This window comes from Elephantulus edwardii, unplaced genomic scaffold, assembly GCF_000299155.1.
Source record: "Elephantulus edwardii isolate Elephantulus edwardi_28Jun2011 unplaced genomic scaffold, EleEdw1.0 scaffold00245, whole genome shotgun sequence".
Lineage (NCBI taxonomy): Eukaryota > Metazoa > Chordata > Mammalia > Macroscelidea > Macroscelididae > Elephantulus > Elephantulus edwardii.
The window spans coordinates 341489-361428 of NW_006399995.1; the positions used below are offsets into that span (position 1 = coordinate 341489).

The window sequence follows — 19940 nt, forward strand, 5'->3', positions numbered from 1 at the left end:
GAAGGGTGCAACAATGAATGAATGGAATCCCAAAATCTTTGTAGATGTTCATTGAAATGAAAAATAAACAACCTAAATTAAAAAAAAAGAAAAGTTAACTACAAATAGTACTGCTAGTCCTTCATCTCTAAAATGGGACAGTTCTATCTAGAATTCTCAAGGGAAGGTATATCATAATCTCTGGGGATGCTTTTTTTTCCTTCAAAGTATAGAGGGTGAAGCCAAGCCGTTCCTTGGCGGCAAGGATGTTGGAGCTCTATCTGACATACTTTGGGCATGTTGCAAGGAGGGACCAGTCCTTGGAAAGAAACAGCTGCTACTTCTTTTGGACTAGGCAAATGCTCTTTTAAAAACATGAGCCATTAGCTTACCTTGTAGCCAAAGAGAAAGAGTCCCACGAAAAGGCTGTAGAGGTCGGCTGTCAAGATGCCGAGGTTGACAGAAGTGGCACTGGTGGCTTTAATCACCCACGGCATGAAGCTGTACAGGCAAAACATACAGAGGGCAAAGGCCACAAAGAGCAGGGCTGTGGGGGAAACAGAATACCCAGCATTACAGGGAGAAAAGAAAAGGCCTTGAAGGGGCCTAAGGTTTGACTGCCATACAAAACCTCCTGACCTTTTAACAAACTGTCAATGTAGGTAGGCCCTTGCTAACAGTAAACACTACAGATGAAAGGCAAAATGCCAATTGGAAAAAACAGCAAAGTATGTGTGGAAGGGGGTGATGAGGAGAAAATGGCTGTTGTAGAGCCAGTTCTGAGCCACGGCTACCATGAGGCACATGGAACCATGCTCCATGAGCTTTTCAAGGATTGATTTTTTTTAAAGCATATATCATGTAAGAGTGATCTAGAGATTCTAGAGGGCATTATGCTGAGTGAACTAATTCAATCTCATAAGGACAAATACTGCGTAAGGCCACTATTACAAAGATAGAAGGATAGCTAAGATGTGAATAAATGTTCAAAAGGAGAAGGGGGTTCATCAAAGAAGACATTCAGATGGCTAACAAGCACATGAAGAAATGTTCAAAATCCCTAGCTCTAAGAGAGATGGAAATTAAAACAACTATGAGATATCATCTCACCCCAGTAAGACTAGCAAAATTTAACAGAACAGCAAGCAACAAATGCTGGCAAGGCTGTGGAGAAACTGGAACCTTTATTCACTGTTGGTGGCAGTGTAAAATGGTGCAACCACTGTGGAAGGTGGTATGGCGCTTTCTCAAAAAGTTGCAAATAGAGATACCATTTGACCCAGCAATTCCACTACTGGGAATATACCCCAAAGAGACCATAACTGACATCCAAGCAGATATATGCATACCCATGTTTATTGCAGCTTTTTTCACAAAATCAAGGAGTTGGAAACAACCTAAGTGCCCATCAACAAACGAATGGATAGAGAAGCTGTAGTATATCCACACAATGGAATACTATGCTGCATTGAAAAACAAAGGAATTCATGCAATATTATTCAAAATGGGTGACCCTGGGGGACATTATGCGGAGTAAAATATCTCAGTCACAAAAGGACAAATACTGTATGGTACCACTGTCGTAGAAAGTGACTGACATCAGGTTTGGGGTAAGACTGAGAAAAACTGGATAAATTGTGTATACTGAATTGAAACAGATGAGGGAGAGAACAGTTTAAAAGTGATATATGAAAGTATATTATGATTATTACAGGAATCCAGAATTCAGGTTGCATAGTGGAGTGCATTTGGGGTTGGGGTTGGGAGGATTGTATATCAACGAAAAAGTTTATCTTTTGCTTTTCAAGGAGAGAAGCGAACTGGGGGAAAGGGGGTAAAGAAAAGAGTACAACAATAAATGAATGGAAATCCAAAATCTCTGTAAATATTCATTAAAATTAATAATTTTTTTTAAAATCAGGGGATAAAAAAAGGAGAAAGGGGCAGGAAAAGGGAAAAGGTCACTAGGATAGCAAAGTTTCTCTAAGGTGAACATTAGTTGAAACAAGCCACCAGTGTTTTGGTTAGCTCATAAACCCACATACTCCAGCGCAGATGAAGGACCCTGAAAATCCAAGGGTGATGGATAGTCAAGGCTATAAAATCGTGTTCATTCTGTGATCACTGGCTCTTATCAGTCCTGCCATGCACCGTCCCAGGGCAGAGTGGTACCAATGACAAAAGGTCAATTAAGGAAGAATCACTGCCACATGTCAAGAAGAAACTCTATTTTTTAAAAAAGATTGATTTGCACACAGCAATCTGTATGCATTGTGTTTCATTCACGTATACTGCGTTTTATATAATCTTTCATTTACATTGTTTCCTACAATCATTCATATATTCTCTTTTAAATAAGTACTGTTGATCTATGCCTATGACTACCCCATCTTTATATGTCCCCAATGAATCTTTCCTATTCCTTCACCACCTCCATCAGCCCAATACAATTTGCTAGCCTAGTGAATTCCACCCTTTCCCTTTTTCCGCCCCCTTCTCCTTTTAAACATTTATACACATCTTACTCAGTTATCCTTCTACTTTTACGATAATGGCTTTACGTGGTATTTGTCCTTATGAGACTGAGTTAGCTCAATCAGCATAGTGCTCTGAGATTCTCTAATGTTATATGATATTTTACAAAATCATGTTCCTTGGTGTTGCATAGTGTTCCATTGTGTGAATGTACCACAATTTCTCTAGCTTCCACTGTTTGTTTGGCTGGACATTATTTGGAAAATTGAATTCAGAATAAAGTCTGTTTAGGGCACAAAAAGGCAAAGTTTGTTGATTTCATTTCCTTTTGTTCATCTTATTAGAAATTCTAATACAGCACAACCCTCTGAAGGACTAGACTCTTTAGGACAACACCAGACATATGAGCATTGACTACACCAACACAATTTCTGCTTTATAATCACTTCTCAACCTAATTCCTACACCACTGCTCTAAACATACGTTCACACACGCATTAGCGTGCACACACACACACACACACCTGTCAATGTGAATTATTCAATTCCATTAAATAATCCAAGTGTTGCATAGTCTTCAGTGATATTTTATGTACTACAGAACTTTATTCATTCCATATTAAATAAAGTTCAACTCTTTCCTGTCACGTCAATGTTTTCTTCTGCTTTATTTATTTCTGCAGATGCCTAAGAGTCTCAGGTGAGAGGAGTGACAGAGGTTGTGGGTGATAACACTCTATCAGATTAAGGCTTCATAAATTACAGCAAGCAGACAACAGCCTTCATAAAATGTTGAGAATCCAAGCTACAGATCAAATTGAAGACTGAGTGTGACCAAAGGTCAGTCTTATTCAGAATTCCTAGTATTCCCAGACACATTAATGTATGTCTCAAGCTATTCCTAAAGGTGAAGATTAAGAATTAACTTTTCCAAGTTCATCCATCAAACCTCAAGAAAAACTCAATCCCTTGCACTACTGCTCTGTGTGAATGAATTATACTATGATTTTTAAAAGGTGGTTATATATTATAACTTATTTATTTTTTAATCATATTTCATTGTGCTTTAGATAAAATCTTCTTGTGTTTTTGGCAGTTAATAGAATAGTTACTAAAAAAAATTAAGCTATTTACATACCAATTTTCCAGTCCCAATGAATGTTGGCAATATCTTTATATTCCACAATCAGTCTAGGATTAAATAAGAGGTCACAGAGAATTCCCCATTAAAACATGTCATATTCTCTTATCCACTCTTTGTCAGTATCTTTGTTACAGCAGGAAAAATATAACATATCTTTTCTTTGAGTAAGCTCATGATTTAATATGTTAATATTTTCTGGAAGTAAGCAAAAAAAGAAAATCTTTATTGGTAACGTCTTCCCCCATCATGAAAAGGAACCCTATATGTCATTCATGTGTAAGAAAACGACTCTGCCATAAGCCTGTCATAGATATTTAGCAAGTTGTCAATCTTGCACATGAATTAGTGACAGCAAAATAACTTTTCATAGCTAGAAAGTAATCATTCATGTCATACTGGCCCATTTCATTTTAAAAGAAAATGTCAGAATCTTACAGCTGTACACCGCTGATAATTGTTCCAAAGAAGCCCACCATTCCTAAAAACTCCGCTCTGCTCAGCTTCTTCACAATATATTCTTCACACACATTAGAAACGGCGTAAAGGGAAGCACCGAGAAGAACTAAGATGTCGCCAATCAGCACATCACTACCTGCAGGAAGACGGGACACAAAAAAGGAAAAACTGTCCATGAGTGGACTTTCAGAGTCAGCCTCTTGGCTCATCGTGATTTAAATAACATTTTCTGGAAAAAATTCAACTCTCTGACTCTTCTCACTTTCTGGTCTAATTCTGCTGGGAGTTTTCAAATTTTGACCTCCAGACACTTAAAGACAGCAAGATGATACACTGAAAAGACCTTAGTAAATGACTCAATGAATTGACAAATTAATGGATGGTTAAGAGGGTCAGGGCAGTTTGAAAACTGCAGGGTAGAAAACTCTTTTCAAGGAAATTTTCTCTTTTAATCAAAGGAGACACTGAAATCACTTGTAGATTGGGTCAATTCATAGATTTTATTTTGGGTTTCCTACTGCCAATTGTCTGAGATTTAACACAAAAAAGCAGCAAACAAGAAGACCTCCCATGAGACGTGCTGACATAGAGACTGTATCTGAGACCTTAAGGAAGGATGGCACAGGATAGGGCAGGGCTCAGATCTATTATTCATAGAGTCACTACAACCACTCATCCATAGAGCAACTTAGAATGTCATTCACTGAACAGTTTCTTTTTTGATGAAAAAATCTAGAAGCTTCAGTAGGTTTCCTATTAACTAACCCAAATATTTTGACCAGAAGATTATTTCAAATATGTAAAAAAAGCTTTTCTCTTCATTATGCTGAGTGAACTAACTCAGTCCCACAAGGGCAAATAGTGTATAAAATCATTGTTGTAGAATGAGTACAAGGACCCAAGGTGTGGAGGAGGGTGGAAATAGAGGGGTGAGGATAGGGGGTTGTTAATCATAGGGTTGTACAATTTGATGGGTGGGTGGGGTGAAGAAAATGGAAAGAGTCTTTTGTGGAAAACAATGTATTCAAACTTTGTAAATAAATCAGAATAAAATTTAAAATGAAAGCTTTTCTCTGAATGACAAAACAAAAATTTTTAATGTGACAAAAAGAAGTAGGCCCATGGGCAGGGGGAGGCTGTTCTGTAAAGTGATTACAAAATACCAAAATCAAATAAATATGAAAATAAATTTTAAAGTGTATTTAACCAGTGTTTTCTGTTTTTACTGAATCTCTGCAAAAGAGAAGTGAGAATGTAAACCAAAAACTGCTTTCTGTGATTGAGGCAGAGACAAGTACAACCTTACCTGAATTGTCTTCCCTCCCTGCTAGTATGTCTGCACCAACCATGGTTCCTACACCCAACAGACAGACGGCCACGGCGATGAAGTGGATCACTCTGTATCTTGCATAAAGAATAAACCACGACAGAGCCATCAACACTGGAATCCCAAAGCAATCCAAGAGCTGTATAAACAGAACAAAATTGTAAAGCATCTCTGATCAGTTTAAAACAAGAATATTGGTGGGTGCAGGTGAGTTGATTCTGATTCAAAGAGAACTCTTATGGCAGAGTAGAACTGCACCTCAGGAGTTCTGAGGTTGTAAACTTCACAGGAGTGGACTGCCATGTCTTTCTCTCACAGAGCCAAGAGGTGAGTCTGAACCACCAATTTTTGTGTTATCGATCAACTACTCAACCATTTGTTCAGCAGTGCCATTTTAACTAAGCAAAATTAAGCAGAGCATTTTAACTAAGCAAAATTAAGCATCAGTATTATTATTGCCAGTTCAAATTGTTTGACCGGTATTATTTTAATTCTCACAACAGCACTATGAGACTGGAGGATAAATCAAGGCATAGAGAGGTTAAGGAAACTATCCAAAAAAATCACATAACTGAAAGTGAAAGACCAGGTGTTGAACTCAGGAACTCTGCCTGTGCAATTCATCTCTACCTGTATTTATTCCAAAGTCAAGAAAACAAACTCACCTTTCTGTGTACATCCATTCACTCAGTCAATAATTTATTAAGCACCTTAAAGGTGTGATATATTGTGATAGAAGCTAGAAGGACAATCAGTGAACAACAATGAGACAAGCTCTGCCCTCAGGATGGCTAGAGGTAGGCTTGACAAACACAGAATAAATGAATACACAGTGAGGTATTTAAGCACAATTAGGCAAAGAACTTCGACCAGCAGCAGGATCATGAGGGCAACCAAGTCTAACCTCCACTAATGCCACAAAGGGGAACTTTCCCCATTAACAATATCACTGTAAAAAATGATCCCTATAAGGTCAGACATGGCCTCCTACTGTACTGTATCTACTCCTAACTACTGGGTCCAAAATGTGTTGCAAATGATCACACACTTTACAAGACGTCTTTTTACTCACAGTTGTGGAGTTTATTAGAGAAGCACGTGATTAAAGAGGGTATCACACAGAGAAAGTCTAGGTTCAGTAAACAGCAGTTCCAAGCCAGCTTTTCCCTCAATTTTTCATCAAGTAAGACCTCTGGCTCTGGCTCTGTCTCAAAGTCTCTGGCCCTGGATCCATTTAGCTCCATCAGTCTATGTCTTGCCACAGTCTGGCTACAGTCTGATTAACTCTCTCTCTTACGCTGGTCTCACACCTGTTGATGATGTTGAAGATGCTGAGCAATGATGAGCCATGCACCTTCAGTTTAGGCAGCTGGAGACCATGCCCGGGTTAAGGGGAACAAAGGGAGAGGGAAAGGAGAGTGAGTGGAAAGCTCTAAGGCAATGAACAGGAAACAATCTCAAATATACTAACATCAATGAACTACAACATAGTTACAGGTCATTACTAGGGAATTTAACCAAAACTAACCCCTGCCATGTGAGAAAAATACTTTGTTTTGTCAAGTCCTTTGTCCATTTTGTGATTGGTTTATTTGTATTTTTGTGGTTAACTTGCAAAAGTTTTGCATATATTTCACTTATTAGATTCTTGTAGAACACATGGTTTTTTATAGCAGTATCCCAGGAAGTAGTCTGTCTATTCACTGTTTTGGTAAAACTTTTTGATGGCCAAATTCTTTTAAAAGAAATGCTATATATATATTTTTTTTTAATGTTTGTTCTTATGTATCAAAGAGTTGGAACTGACCCGTAGCTAACCTTCCCACAGGTTTTCAGAGTCAGTTAATCACACAGGAGATTGTCCATTCTTCTCCGACAGAGCAGGTGGTGGCCTTGAACCACGTGTCCTGAGGATTGCAGTGCAGCTTTTTGTTACTAGGCCACCAGAGCACCCTTTTTTTAAAAATGAACTTTGCAAAATATTATCTTATTTTTATTATTCATTATTTATTTTTGTTCTGCTCTCTCTCAATTCCAAGGTTGATTCTATGTGTAAACTGTTTCTTGGGGTTTTTTATATTAATGTTCTTAAACAATATTGGTCCTTTTGTAACTGACTTATTTTACTTGGCATAATTTATTTTCATTTTATTCATGCTATAGAGTATTTCATTAATTCTGAGCCTTTTAGAATTAATTTTTTTTTAAATGAACCCACCAGTTTCTTTAGCCTTTTATTCAATAATGGGCATCTGGGTTGTTTCCAACTATGCTATTATAAACAGATATATTGGTTTGCGTTACAGCTATTACTTCTGTAGGATATAAAACTAGTAGTGAGATGACTGGATCACCAATGATAAAAGCACACAATAGATGAAGAAAAGACTGAAGTTGTCAATGATGTCATCTTACTGGGGTCTACAACAAATACTCGTGATAACCAGAAGTCAAGAAATCAAGACACACTGACCTGGGAAAGTCTACTCTCAAGAATCTTTCCAAAGTGCTCAAGAGCAGCAGTGCCAGTTTAGAGACTAAGTTGTGCCTAATCCAAGCCATGGTTTTTTTCCCTTTGCTTCCTGTTGATCTGAAAGTTGGACGATGGATAAGAATGACAGAACTGATGCCTTTAAAATGTGGTGTTGAAGAAGGGCACTGACTAGCCCAGGGATGGCCAAAAGTACAAGCAATCTTGGAGGAAATGTAACCAGTGTGCTCCTTAGAGGTAGGGATAGTAAAACTTTGTCTCACATACTTCAGGCATGTTGTCAGAAGGGTCCAAACCTTAGAAAAAGACATCATACTGGGAAAGGTGAAGAGTCAGAAAAAGAGAGAACCCTCAATGAGATGGACTGACACAGAGACTGTAACATGGGCACAAGTACAGGAAGAGGGTGCAGGATAGGACAAACTTCTGTTGTTCATAGATGTGTGTTCATAAAATCACTAAGAGTCATCGTCAACTCAACAACACCTTTTCTGTGTGCACTAAACATCATTAACTAGGTAACTTCTGCTTTAATGTTTATAAATCTTTTTTTTAATCTCTTATAATGCGTTAATGGAGCACTGGTGGCTTAGTGGCAAGAAGCTGCACTGCCAAACCAAAGGCATGCAGTTTGAATCCACCAGCTGCTCCATGGGAGATGGATAGGCAATCTTCCCCCTACACACACCCCCATCCCCCAGTGCAATACTACCTCTGAAAACCCACTGGAGGGTCAGTAATGAGTTGGTTCTGACCATATGGTACATGACAACATAATGTATTATAGTATTTCTTTTGTCAGCTAGTTAGTTTATGCTGGTAACCAAAGGATTTCCTGAGTACAATACTTAATTATCACAATGTTACATAAAAGAGTATTTCATGAGATGTGCCCTGGTAATAACAGGATTTAATGTCTATCCACATTGGGAATTACTAAGTTTTCATCAATCCTTACTTTTTCCAGGTGAAGTATGTCATTTCATACCAATTGTTCTCCAGACTATATCATTTGAAGAGCAAATGAGACACTACCTTTTTTCTGTTTTATACAAGCAATCCTCTGCTTATGAACAAGACTACTCCTACCTGTCCTTTAATATTATGTAAATCTGCTCTCACAATGAAATGATTGAACAACAAATTCTTCATCAGACTCACCTTCACTTGCTGCAGATGCAGTGCTTATAAAAAAGACTAAATGAGAGCTGTATGCATCTGTTCCAACTTACCTACAAACCCTGAAAGACACAGAAACAGATCTCATTCCTACCCTGAGGACTGCCTGTACAGCGAGAGAAGCGATGCATTAAAAAATTACACGTTCATTAAACTGTGTCTAAACCTGGCATTGGAGTCTATCTAATTTTCACCTCCATTTAAAAATACTTTGATAATTTGGTGAGTCAGTGCTATGATAGTTTGCTGACATTAAGAGCTGAAATCTGTACTCCTCAACTCCATAAAGTTAAAAAAGCACTAGGAACATTTTCCTTTCAACCTAACAAGACAAAACCTTCATCTTTAGCATTGTGTTTAACCTTTGGCTACCACTTTTACACAAGACATCTAATAAGTTACTTCCAATGGTTCCTTTGTCTTAAATATGTAACATACAAATCTCCTGTTTTTGTTGCACAACGATACATCCCTTTTTATATGCCACTTTTAAGAAATACAACCAGAATGCATATCAGCATCACAGGATCAACTGCCAACAAAAATATTTATATTTCTTTTGGGAGGGACTATTCTAATCACTGTAGCACTAGCAATTTGAGAACTGATTAATTTATATACATTGTCACTAATTCTAGGAAACATTACTCATTAGAACATATGGTCCATTTGGAAAACAAACAGAATCCACCTGTATTTACAGTTTACTTCAAGGGAACAGGTTGTTAGTAAATTTAGGGTACATGTGACTGGGTAGTTCTAGTCCATAGAGAGATATAGTGTAAACCGAATGTCTAAAAGAACATTTCAAAATCTATCCTGAAGTACATCATTATAAGTGATGGGATAATATGCATATGCATACAAAGAAGATTTGGTATTCAAATTTAAACACTAGTCACTAAAGTCAAGGTTGGAGATATGGAGGATTTATACCAACTTCTGCAGTCTGAAATTGGTTAAGCATGCAGTCAAGGTGCACTGATAATTTCTAGAGATTACAATACGAAAACTGGAAACAAAAATTATCAGTAGTTGGAAAACATACAACAAAATTTTGTACGAACAACTTACTCGTCGCAAATACTTTTTTATAAAAAAAGGCAACCATACACATAGAACTTTCCAGATGGAATATACAGGAATAAAATCTGCTACATCTGGAGAAAGAGAAGGTAGAAAACCTCAATATTATCAGTCAGAACAAGGATGGGGCTAAATGAGCAACAGATCGTCAACTGTTCATATGCTATTACAAATTAAAGCTGGAAAAACTTAAAGCAAGTCCACAAGAGACATGACTTTGAATAGATTCCACCTGAATTTTGACACCATCTCAAGAACAGCTTTGATACTGTTCTTGAGCATCAAGACTGGACACTAATGACTGAAGATCAGAGGAGCTATGAAGAAAACAAAATGTCATTAAAATCACAAAAATGAAAGAAAAGAACAAAATGGGTGTCAAAAAGACTCTGAAACTGACTTTTGAACAGAGAAAAGTAGCTAAAGTAAATGAAAGAAATGATGGTGTGAAAGAACTGAGTAGAAGATTTCAAAAGGCAGCTTAAGAAGTTAAAATGAAATATTATAATGAAATGTCCAATGATTTGGGGTTTAAAAGACAAAAACACACTTTCTATTTCTCAAACTGAAGAAAAAATTCAAGCTTGAATGTACAACAGTGAAGGACTATGCAATCTCCTCCTGTGCAATTAACTGCTTCTGAAAACCCATGAAAGAGTCAGCTGTGGGTCAGTTCTGACTCCACAGTACATAACACCAGAAAAGTATTAAAAAGGCAGAAGGAATTCACAATTACTGTACAACACTAGTTGACCCTCAAGATTGACTACGTGTGTGTGGAAACAATCAGTGGAGAAGCTCAGTATCAGCAGTCCAAACCAAGACAGGATCTAACTGTGGAAAAGGCCATCAAACTCAAGTGTAAGTTTAAACTGAAGTTGAAGACAATTAAGACAGGTCCCCAAGAACCAAGATATGACCTTTAGTCTATCCAACCTAAATTTAAAGACTATTTCAAGGATAGGTTTGAGGCACTGAGCATTAATGATTGAAGGCCAGATGAGTGATGGTATGACATCAAGGATATTCTCTATTAGAAAAGTAAAAGTCATTACAAAGGCAAGGAAAAAAGAAAAATTCAAAATTGATGTCAGAAAAGTCTGAAAATTGCACTAGAATGTGGAGAAGCCAAAACAAAGGGGGTGGGGGGAATGCTGATATAAAAGAGATAAATAGAAGATTTTGAAGAGCAGTTCAAGAGACAAAGGAAAGTGTTTTAACAAAATGTGCAAGGAGCTGGAGTTAGAAAACCCAAAGGAAAAAGCTAATTCTACATTTCTCAAGAAAAGACTGAAGAATAAACTCAAGCCTCAAGTTAAAGGATGCTATGAACAAAATCTTGACTGATACAGGAAGAGGAAGCAAAAATGCATAAAAGCACTTACAAGAATATACAAAGCACCAGCAATAATTTTTCAAGTTTTTCAAAATATTCTTTAACGCCAATGCTAAATTGTCTTTGCAATAATTATTTTTTAAAAAAAATAAAGATGGAAGGAATACAGAGTCACTGTGTGAAAAAGAACTAACATGGAACCATTTCAGAGATTAGTATATGATCAAGAATCAATGGTGATACAGGAAGAAGTTCAAGCTACACTGAAGGCCAAAAACTAGGCCCAGGAAATGAGAGAATATAAATTGATATGTTTCAACAAACAGTTGCAGCCCTGGACAAGACCACCAGGTTGTGCCAAGAAATCTGAAAGATAACTAGCTGGCCAATGGACTGGAAGAGATACATATTTATTCCCATTCTCAAAAAAGCTGATCCAACAGATTGTGAAAATTATCTAGTAAGATCATTAGTATCACACACAATCAAAATGTCACTGAAAATTAGCAAAAAATATTGAGAACAGGATAATGTCAGAGAACTATCCAAAATTCAAGCTGGATTTAGAATAAGTTATGGCAGAAGGAATATCACTGCTAGTGTCAGATGGATCTTTTTGAAAGCAAAGAACAGCTAAAGGATGTCTATTTATGTTTTAATGACAGTGAAAAGGCATTTGGCTACGTGGATCACCAATTATGGCTAAAATTGAGAAGAATGAGAATTCCAAAAGACTTAAATATGCTCATGTGAAATCTATACCTAAAATAAGAGGCTGTTGTCCAAACAGCATGAGAACGCTACAAGGTTCAAATGAAGAAAGGCATCAGGATGGGAGGAAGATTCAACAACCTGCAGATGACACAACCTTCTTTGCTGCAGAAGATCATAGACTACAATCTTCAATATAGGTTACACATTAACAATAAGAAAACAAAAATCCTCACCACTGGACCAACAGGCAACATCATGACAGATGTAAAAAATACTGAAATTGTCAACAATTTGAACTTACTTGGATCCACAATCAACACCCTTGGTACCACAACCAACAGCAGTCCAGAAATCAAAAGACACTTTGCGTTGGGAATATCTGCTGTCAAGGACCTCTCCAAAGTGCTGAACAACAGCAATGTCAGTCTAAAGACTGAAGTGTACCAAGTGTACCTGATCCAAGCCATCTTTTTTTTAATTAATACCTATGCATCCAAAAGTTGGACAATTAATAAGGATGGCAAAGGAAGAACTGATGTCTTTAAGTTATGGTGTTGGAGAATAATACTGAGTATCCCATAGACCAAACTGTGGCTGACTCTGAGAAGAATGGGAATCCCAGAACATTTAATTGTGCTAATACGAAACCTATACTTGGACCAAGAGGCAGTAGTCAGAACAGAGCAAGGTAACACTGCATGGTTCAAAATTGGGAAGGGTGTACGCCAGGGATGCATCCTGTCTCCATACCTTTTCAACATGTATGCAGAGCAGATTATCCAAGAGGCTGGGCTCTATGAGGAGAATTGTGGCATCAGGATTGGTGGAAGGTCTATTAACAATCTCCGTTGTGCAGATGACACAACCCTGTTGGCTGAAACTGAGGAGGACCTCATGCACTTGCTGCAAAGGGTCAAGGACTGCAGCCTTCAGTATGGACTGAGGCTCAATGTCAAGAAGACAAAGATTCTCACCACTGGACCAAATGGCAGCGTCAGGATGGATGACGAAGAGATTGAGATTGTTCACAGCTTCAGTTTGCTCGGCTCCACAGTCAACACTCTTGGCACCAGCAGTCAGGAAATCAAAAAGTGTATCGCGATGGGAAAGTCTGCTGTTAGGGACCTCTCTAAAGTACTCAGGAGCAACAGTGTCTCTCTGGAGACTAAGGTGCGCCTGATACAGGCCATGGTATTTGCAATCGCTTGTTATGCATCAGAGAGTTGGACAATGACTAGGGAGGACAGAAGGAGAGTGGATGCTTTTGAGCTGTGGTGCTGGAGAAGGGTACTGAATGTACCCTGGACTGCCAGGAAAACAAATGGATTTGTCTTGGAGAGGATTAAACCAAGCTACTCCTTGGAGGCAAGGATTCTGGGGCTTCATCTGACATACTTCGGACATGTTGCCAGGAGGGATGGGTCCTTGGAGAGGGACATCATGCTTGGGAGGGTTGAAGGACAACGCAGGAGGGGAAGATCCTCTATGAGATGGATTGATTCGGTGACTGGGATAATAGGGATGGGTGTGTCAGAGGTGGTGCGGTTGACGCAGGATAGAGCAGGGTTTAGGGCTGTTGTGCATAGGGTCACTATGAGTCGGAAACGACTCGACGGCACATAACAACAACAACGACATCCCATAGACCATCAAAAGAACAAACGAATATGTCTTAGAAGAGGTGTAAGCAGGGTGCTTCTTAGAGGGAAGGATGGTGAATGTTTGTTTCACATACTTTGGGCATGCTGTGAGGAGGGGCCAGTCCTTGAAAAAAGACATCATGCTCAGAAGGTGGAGGGTCAGTGACAGAGATGACCTCAACAAGAAGAACTGACACAGTGACTGTAACACCAGACTCAAGTGTACCACAGACGGTGAGGATGGCATCAGTATGGGCAGGGTTCAGATCCATTACTCATTAGGTCATTATGAGTTATAGCTGACTTGACAAAACCTCACAACAACAGAAAAGCAGCATTCAGGAGGAAGAATATAATCCAGTACCAAGGGTACTGAAGTTGAAGCTGCACTGAAAGTAGTGGCAAAAAAACAAGACTTCAGGAATTGACAAGAATACTGATTGAAATGTTTTCACAGAGTGCTGCAGATGCTCAGTGGTCTGTCTATGCCAACTAATTTGGATATCAACTATCTGGCCAGACAACCACTTTTATCCATTTAACAATTTTTATCCATTCTAAATAAAGGTGCTCCAATAGAATGTGGAAATTATAAAATAGTACCATTAATAACACATACAATTAAAATATTGCTGAAGATTACCTAAAAATGGCTGAAGAAAGTAAATCCACAGAGACTTTCCAGAAATTCAAGCTGGATTTGGAAGATGTGTAACAAAGAATATGTCAATGCTGATGGAGACAGACCACGTGAAAGCAGAGGACACCAGAAAGTTGTTTACCTGTTGTTTTATTTACTGTACAAAGTCATTACACTATGTGGATCATAACAAATGATGGACAGCATTACAAAGGATAGAAATTTTAGAATACTTAGTTATGCTCATAGATAACCTAGATATTAACTAAAAAGTGGTTGCTAAAATGGAAAAAGGGAATATTGCATGGTTTAAAATCAGGAAAGCTGTACATCAAGGTTATATCTTTTTCCACACTTAATTCAGTCTGCATGCTGAGCAAAGAATCTAAGAAGCTGGGCCCTCTGTTGAAAGACAGGTGTAAAGATTAGAGAGAAACTCATTAATTAATAACTTGTGTTACACAGATGAGAAAGGGGAGCTCTGGTGGTTTAGTATTAAGGAGTTAAACTGCCAATCCAAAGGCATGAGACTTGAATCCACCAGCTGCTCCACAAGAGAAAGATGGGCAATCCAATCCTCTGAAAACCCCCTGGAGGGTCAGCTCCAAGCAGGTTCCAGCTTGACAGGACCTAACAACAACAAAAATATGCAGATGACACAATCTTGTTCACTGACAACAAAATCTTGAAGCACTAGTAATAAAAACTATATCCTTCAGTATGAATTACACTCCAATATAAAAACAAAAATCCTCAGGACAACTGTACCAAGAGATAGCATTAAGATAAACGAACAAAAGACTGACGTTTTCGATGACTTCATTTTACTCGGATCCACATTCAATATGGGTGGAGGCAGCAATCAGGAAATCAAACAACATCTTTTTCATTTTACAATCTGTGGCCAAGGACAGCAGACTTAAAGTGTGAAAGAACAAGGATATCATTTTGAAGACAAAGGTGAACTTAATCCAAGCTTCAGTATTTTCAATTGCTTCATGTGCACGTCAAAGTTGAACAGTGAATAAAAAAGACCAAAGGATAATGGATGGGTATGCATTACGGTGCTGTTGTTAGGTGCTTTCGAGTCAAGTATGACCCATAGCAATCCTATTAACAACAGATCTGAGCCCTGTCCTATCCTGCGCCATCCTTAGACTTCCTGACACAAGAGCCCACTTCAGCAGTTAGCACATTTTATTATTTTTGTGTGAGTGTACCGTCAAATCAGATCTGACTGATACAGGAGGAGATTGTCCCTCCTTCCCCGGCAGAGCATCTGGTGGATTTGAACCATGCGCCTCTGGGATTGTAGTTGCAACTCCTTACCACTAGGCCACCAGAGCTCCCCAGCAGTTACCACATTAATCCACCTGGTTGAGGGTCTTCCTCTCCTTAGTTGACCCTTTGTCTTTCTGAGCATCGTGTCCCCCTTCCAAGAGATAGTCCTTCCTAGCAACATGCCTGAAGTGCATGAGGTGGAGCTTTATCATCTTTGCCTCCAAAGCACGCTCTGGCTGCACTTTCGCCAATATATCCAATAAGATACATTATTATGGTGCTAGCTCAGAAGGGTGGAGGGAAAGCAAAGGTGAGGAAGACCCCAGATGAGATCGACTGACACAGTAACTGGGGTGTTGGGGGTTGCTCAGGACAGGGCAGGCTTCAGACCTGTTGTACCTAGGGTCGCTATGAGTCACAGGCAACTCAACGGCACATAACATAACAAGCAACAAATATTGAGTAAGTACCATGGATAGTTAACATAAAACCAAGCTGTCTTTGATGAAGTACAACCAGAATGCTCCTTGAAGGTTAGGATGGTAAGACTTTGCCTCACATACCCTGGACACATTATTAGGAGCCTGTACCTGGAAAAAGACATCATACTTAGAAAAGTGGAGATTCAATGAAGAAGGGGAAAACTCCTACTTAGACGGACTGACACAGCAACTGAGTTCAAGACTAGTAGCAACTGTGAAGAGAGCTTAGGACCAGGTAATGCTTCATTCTGATGGCTCCTAAAAACAGCAAGTGCAACCAGGGTTCTCTTTAGAGGAAAGGATGGTGAAATTCTTCTCACATACTTTGTGCATATTGTCAGCAGAGGCCTGCTGTTGTTATCGTTGTGTACTGTCAAGTCAGTACCGACCCACAGCAGGTTTTCAGAGGCAGTTTATCACATGGAAGGAGATTGCCTATCTTTCTCCTGCAGAGCAGCTGGTGGATTTGAACTGAAAGGCACCAGGCTGGGAAAAGTGGAGGGTCAGGGAAAGAAAGGAAGACCCTCATCAAGAAGGCTTGCTACAGTGACGGCTGTAACAATGGGTTCAAGCACAACAGAGGTAAAGAAGACGGAGCAGGATAGGACAAAATTCTGATCTGCTGCTCGACAATGAGTATAGGTGACTCACTGGTACCTATAAATAAATATGTGAGTTCAGATTATTCTCTCGAAGCTTTAAAATTCAAAATGACCAGAGGCGCCCTCATACCTGGACGCTGGTTAGAGTCGTGTACTGGTACGCTCTGACGATCAAGTAGTTAGCTTCCACATCTGCGAGGCCCAACAGGATGTATTTCCACCACTTCTTTTTCAAGATGCATAAAATGTTATCACTTCCTGGTTGGAAAAATAGGAGTAAATCCATGTTTTTGCAAATAACACCATGCACATTAATCTGGACATTAAAACATCAAGGCAAAGGTTTCTTGTGTATTTTGAATGTGATCCCTCATACTGTCCAATACTCAGAACCCAAATTCCTACAGCAGCTCATGGAAGTCATTTGTATCTTCTCCTAGTGTGAGACCCAAGTTAGGATCTCATTAGGAACCAAGTTTTCAGTGAAAACACAGAGAGTAAATAAGTAAGAGGAAAGCAGTTCCATTTCCCTTCCACCTGGGAGCAGAATATAATATCCGGACACAGGATTGATGTTGTCATTTGTGACATGCCACAGACTAACCGAGAAAATGAAATATTTTCCTATGACTTCACTGGTATTTAACCTCTATTCATGGATTCCATCAAAGGAAGCTCTGCATATGGAAACTCTAGAAGAGATATGCTTAGAAATGAAAATTAAGTCAGGTACAAGCTTGGAATAAAAGGGCCTTCAAGACTGTAAATCCTTATGGAGCAGACAGTCACACTGTTCTCCAGCAAAGTAGTTGATAGGTTTGAACAGTCACCCTCTGGTTAGCAGTCAAGTACTTTTAATCACTGTGCCACCAGAGCTCCTTCCCTCAGCCATAATATTGGGTGAACAGTAATACTCACCTGAGCTGTTAAGAGGTTTCAATGAGTTAATTTATAATTGAAACAAATTAAGTAAAATGATAACCAGCACAGAAATGTTAGCTAAAATCTAGTTTTCCCCATTTTTGTGTAGCTAGCTAAAAATAATACTATGATACTTGTAAAATAGTCTAACCACAGCTTTTTTTTTTTTAAAAAAAAAAAAAAGCCCAAGCTCACTACCAAGACTCAGAAACACTCTATAGGGCAGGGCATACTGTTTCAAAAATGAGAAATTTCTATGGACCACCACATCTTTTTTTTCCCCATGGAGCAGCTGGTGGGTTTGAACTGTTGACCTTTCAGTTAGCAGTCTAGGCCTTCAGCAGTGCACCACAAGGGCTCTCCAACAATTAAAGATGTTAAATTTTTTTTTATCTTTGTTTCTCTGAAAACACAGGCTCCACTGACATAAAACTGATAACACCATTTAGAATTCTCCACTTAGTTGGAAAAATCTATTTTGAAGAGTGCAGTTCTAAACTTTTAAATATCTCTAATATAATTTTATCTCCAGTGGCAGGAAGAAAATAAACCTAACTTATAACTGGGCGAAGGTGGTGTGTATATATATATACTAACCATGAGCTGTTGTTCTCGTGTGCCATTGAGTCTGACCCCGCTCCACAGCTGACCCTCCAGCAGGTTTTCAGAGGCAGTTAACTGCTTGGGAGGAGATTATCCATCCTTCTCCCGCGGCGCTGGCTGATTCAAACCATACGCCTTGGGATTGCAATGCAGCTTCCTTCCCACTAGACCCTCAGAGCTCCAGAACCATAAACTGGTGTTACTCATTTTAGTCAAAATTTCAAAGCATTTTCCATAAATCTTTGGTCATACAGAGTTCATATACTTTTCGAGTCACTTTTATACAAACAGGAAACCAAAATTTTTCATAAACATAATTTTGCTGAAAAAGGAATTCCCACACTTGACATACCTGATCGAAATGCCAGCATCACTGTATAAACGAGAAACAGCAAGCAATAGTTGATAAAGCTCTGAAGCATCGGGGTGTTCACTTTGTATTTTTCGGCCAAATACTGGCTGGTGATGGCTGTTCCACATATGCACAAGGACAACATCTGACCCAGAGCAATTGTTTTCAAAATAGTCCTAGAAAACGAAGAAAGAAGTCAGAACAAATTGTAAATAAGTTGTACCTTACAACACCACACACAAAGAGGCAGCTGCCCACATTCACATTTTATCCCAAACACAAAGGGAAATAAATGCTGATGATTCCAGGAGTTTCTTTACTTCATGTCACCATTTCTCTACCATGAGTGCTAAAATATAATTGTTAAATTTTTAATTAATTCAATGAAAATTTACAAACATTGGTTTTCACTCATTCATACATATTTTGTTTTATAACAATAATTACAACTGATAAATACAATTGTTGTTGTTGTTGTTGTTGTTATGTACCATCAAGTCACCTGTGACTCATAGCAACCCTATGTACAACAGCCCTAAACTCTGCTCTGTCCTATGCCAGCCTCACTGTTTCAGACACACCCACCCCCATTACTCCAGTCACTGAATCAATCCACCTCATTCAGTGTCTTCCTCTCCTGTGCTGTCCCTCCACCACCCCAAACATGACAACCCTTTCCAAGGACTGGTCCCTCCTTGCAACATGCCCGAAGTATGTCAGATGAAGTTGCAGAATCCTTGCCTCTAAGGAGCAGCCTGGTTTAACCCTCTCGAGAATGATCCTGTTTGTTTTCTTAGCAGTCCATGGTATATTCAATACTCTTCTCCGGCACCACAGCTCAAAGGCGTCAGTTCTCCTATCATCCCTAGTCATTGTCCAGCTCTCTGATGCATAGCAAGTGATTGCAAAGACCATGGCCTATATCAGGTGCACCTTAGTCTCCAGAGTGACACCACTGCTCTTCAGTACTTTGGAGAGGTCCCTAACAGCAGACTTCCAATAGCATGCCAAGAGTATTGACTGTGGAGCCAAGCCAACTAAAGTTGTTAACAATCTAAATCTCTTCACCATCCATCCTAATGATGAATGTGATTAAGTAATCATAATGCCTTATGGTGAAGAGATTGAGATAGTAACAGTTTTAGTTTGCTTGGCTCCACAGTCATCACTCTTGGTAACAGCAGCCAGGAAATCAGGAGACGAATTGCATTGGGAAAATCAGCTGTGAGGGA

The 19940-nt window shown here is 39.0% G+C and overlaps 1 protein-coding gene across 1 annotated transcript in view; it reads right to left on the bottom strand.

Moving 5' to 3' along the window:
- SLC35F2 (solute carrier family 35, member F2) overlaps positions 1–19940 on the bottom strand; it is an 89472-nt gene that overhangs the window by 8074 nt on the left and 61458 nt on the right. The window contains exons 2-7 of the mRNA XM_006899062.1: positions 18709–18884; positions 16963–17090; positions 5361–5520; positions 4034–4190; positions 3593–3645; positions 372–526 (exon numbers count right to left, since the gene is read on the bottom strand). Coding sequence (XP_006899124.1) covers positions 372–526; positions 3593–3645; positions 4034–4190; positions 5361–5520; positions 16963–17090; positions 18709–18884 — 829 coding nt within the window. The remainder of the gene's footprint in view (positions 1–371; positions 527–3592; positions 3646–4033; positions 4191–5360; positions 5521–16962; positions 17091–18708; positions 18885–19940) is intronic.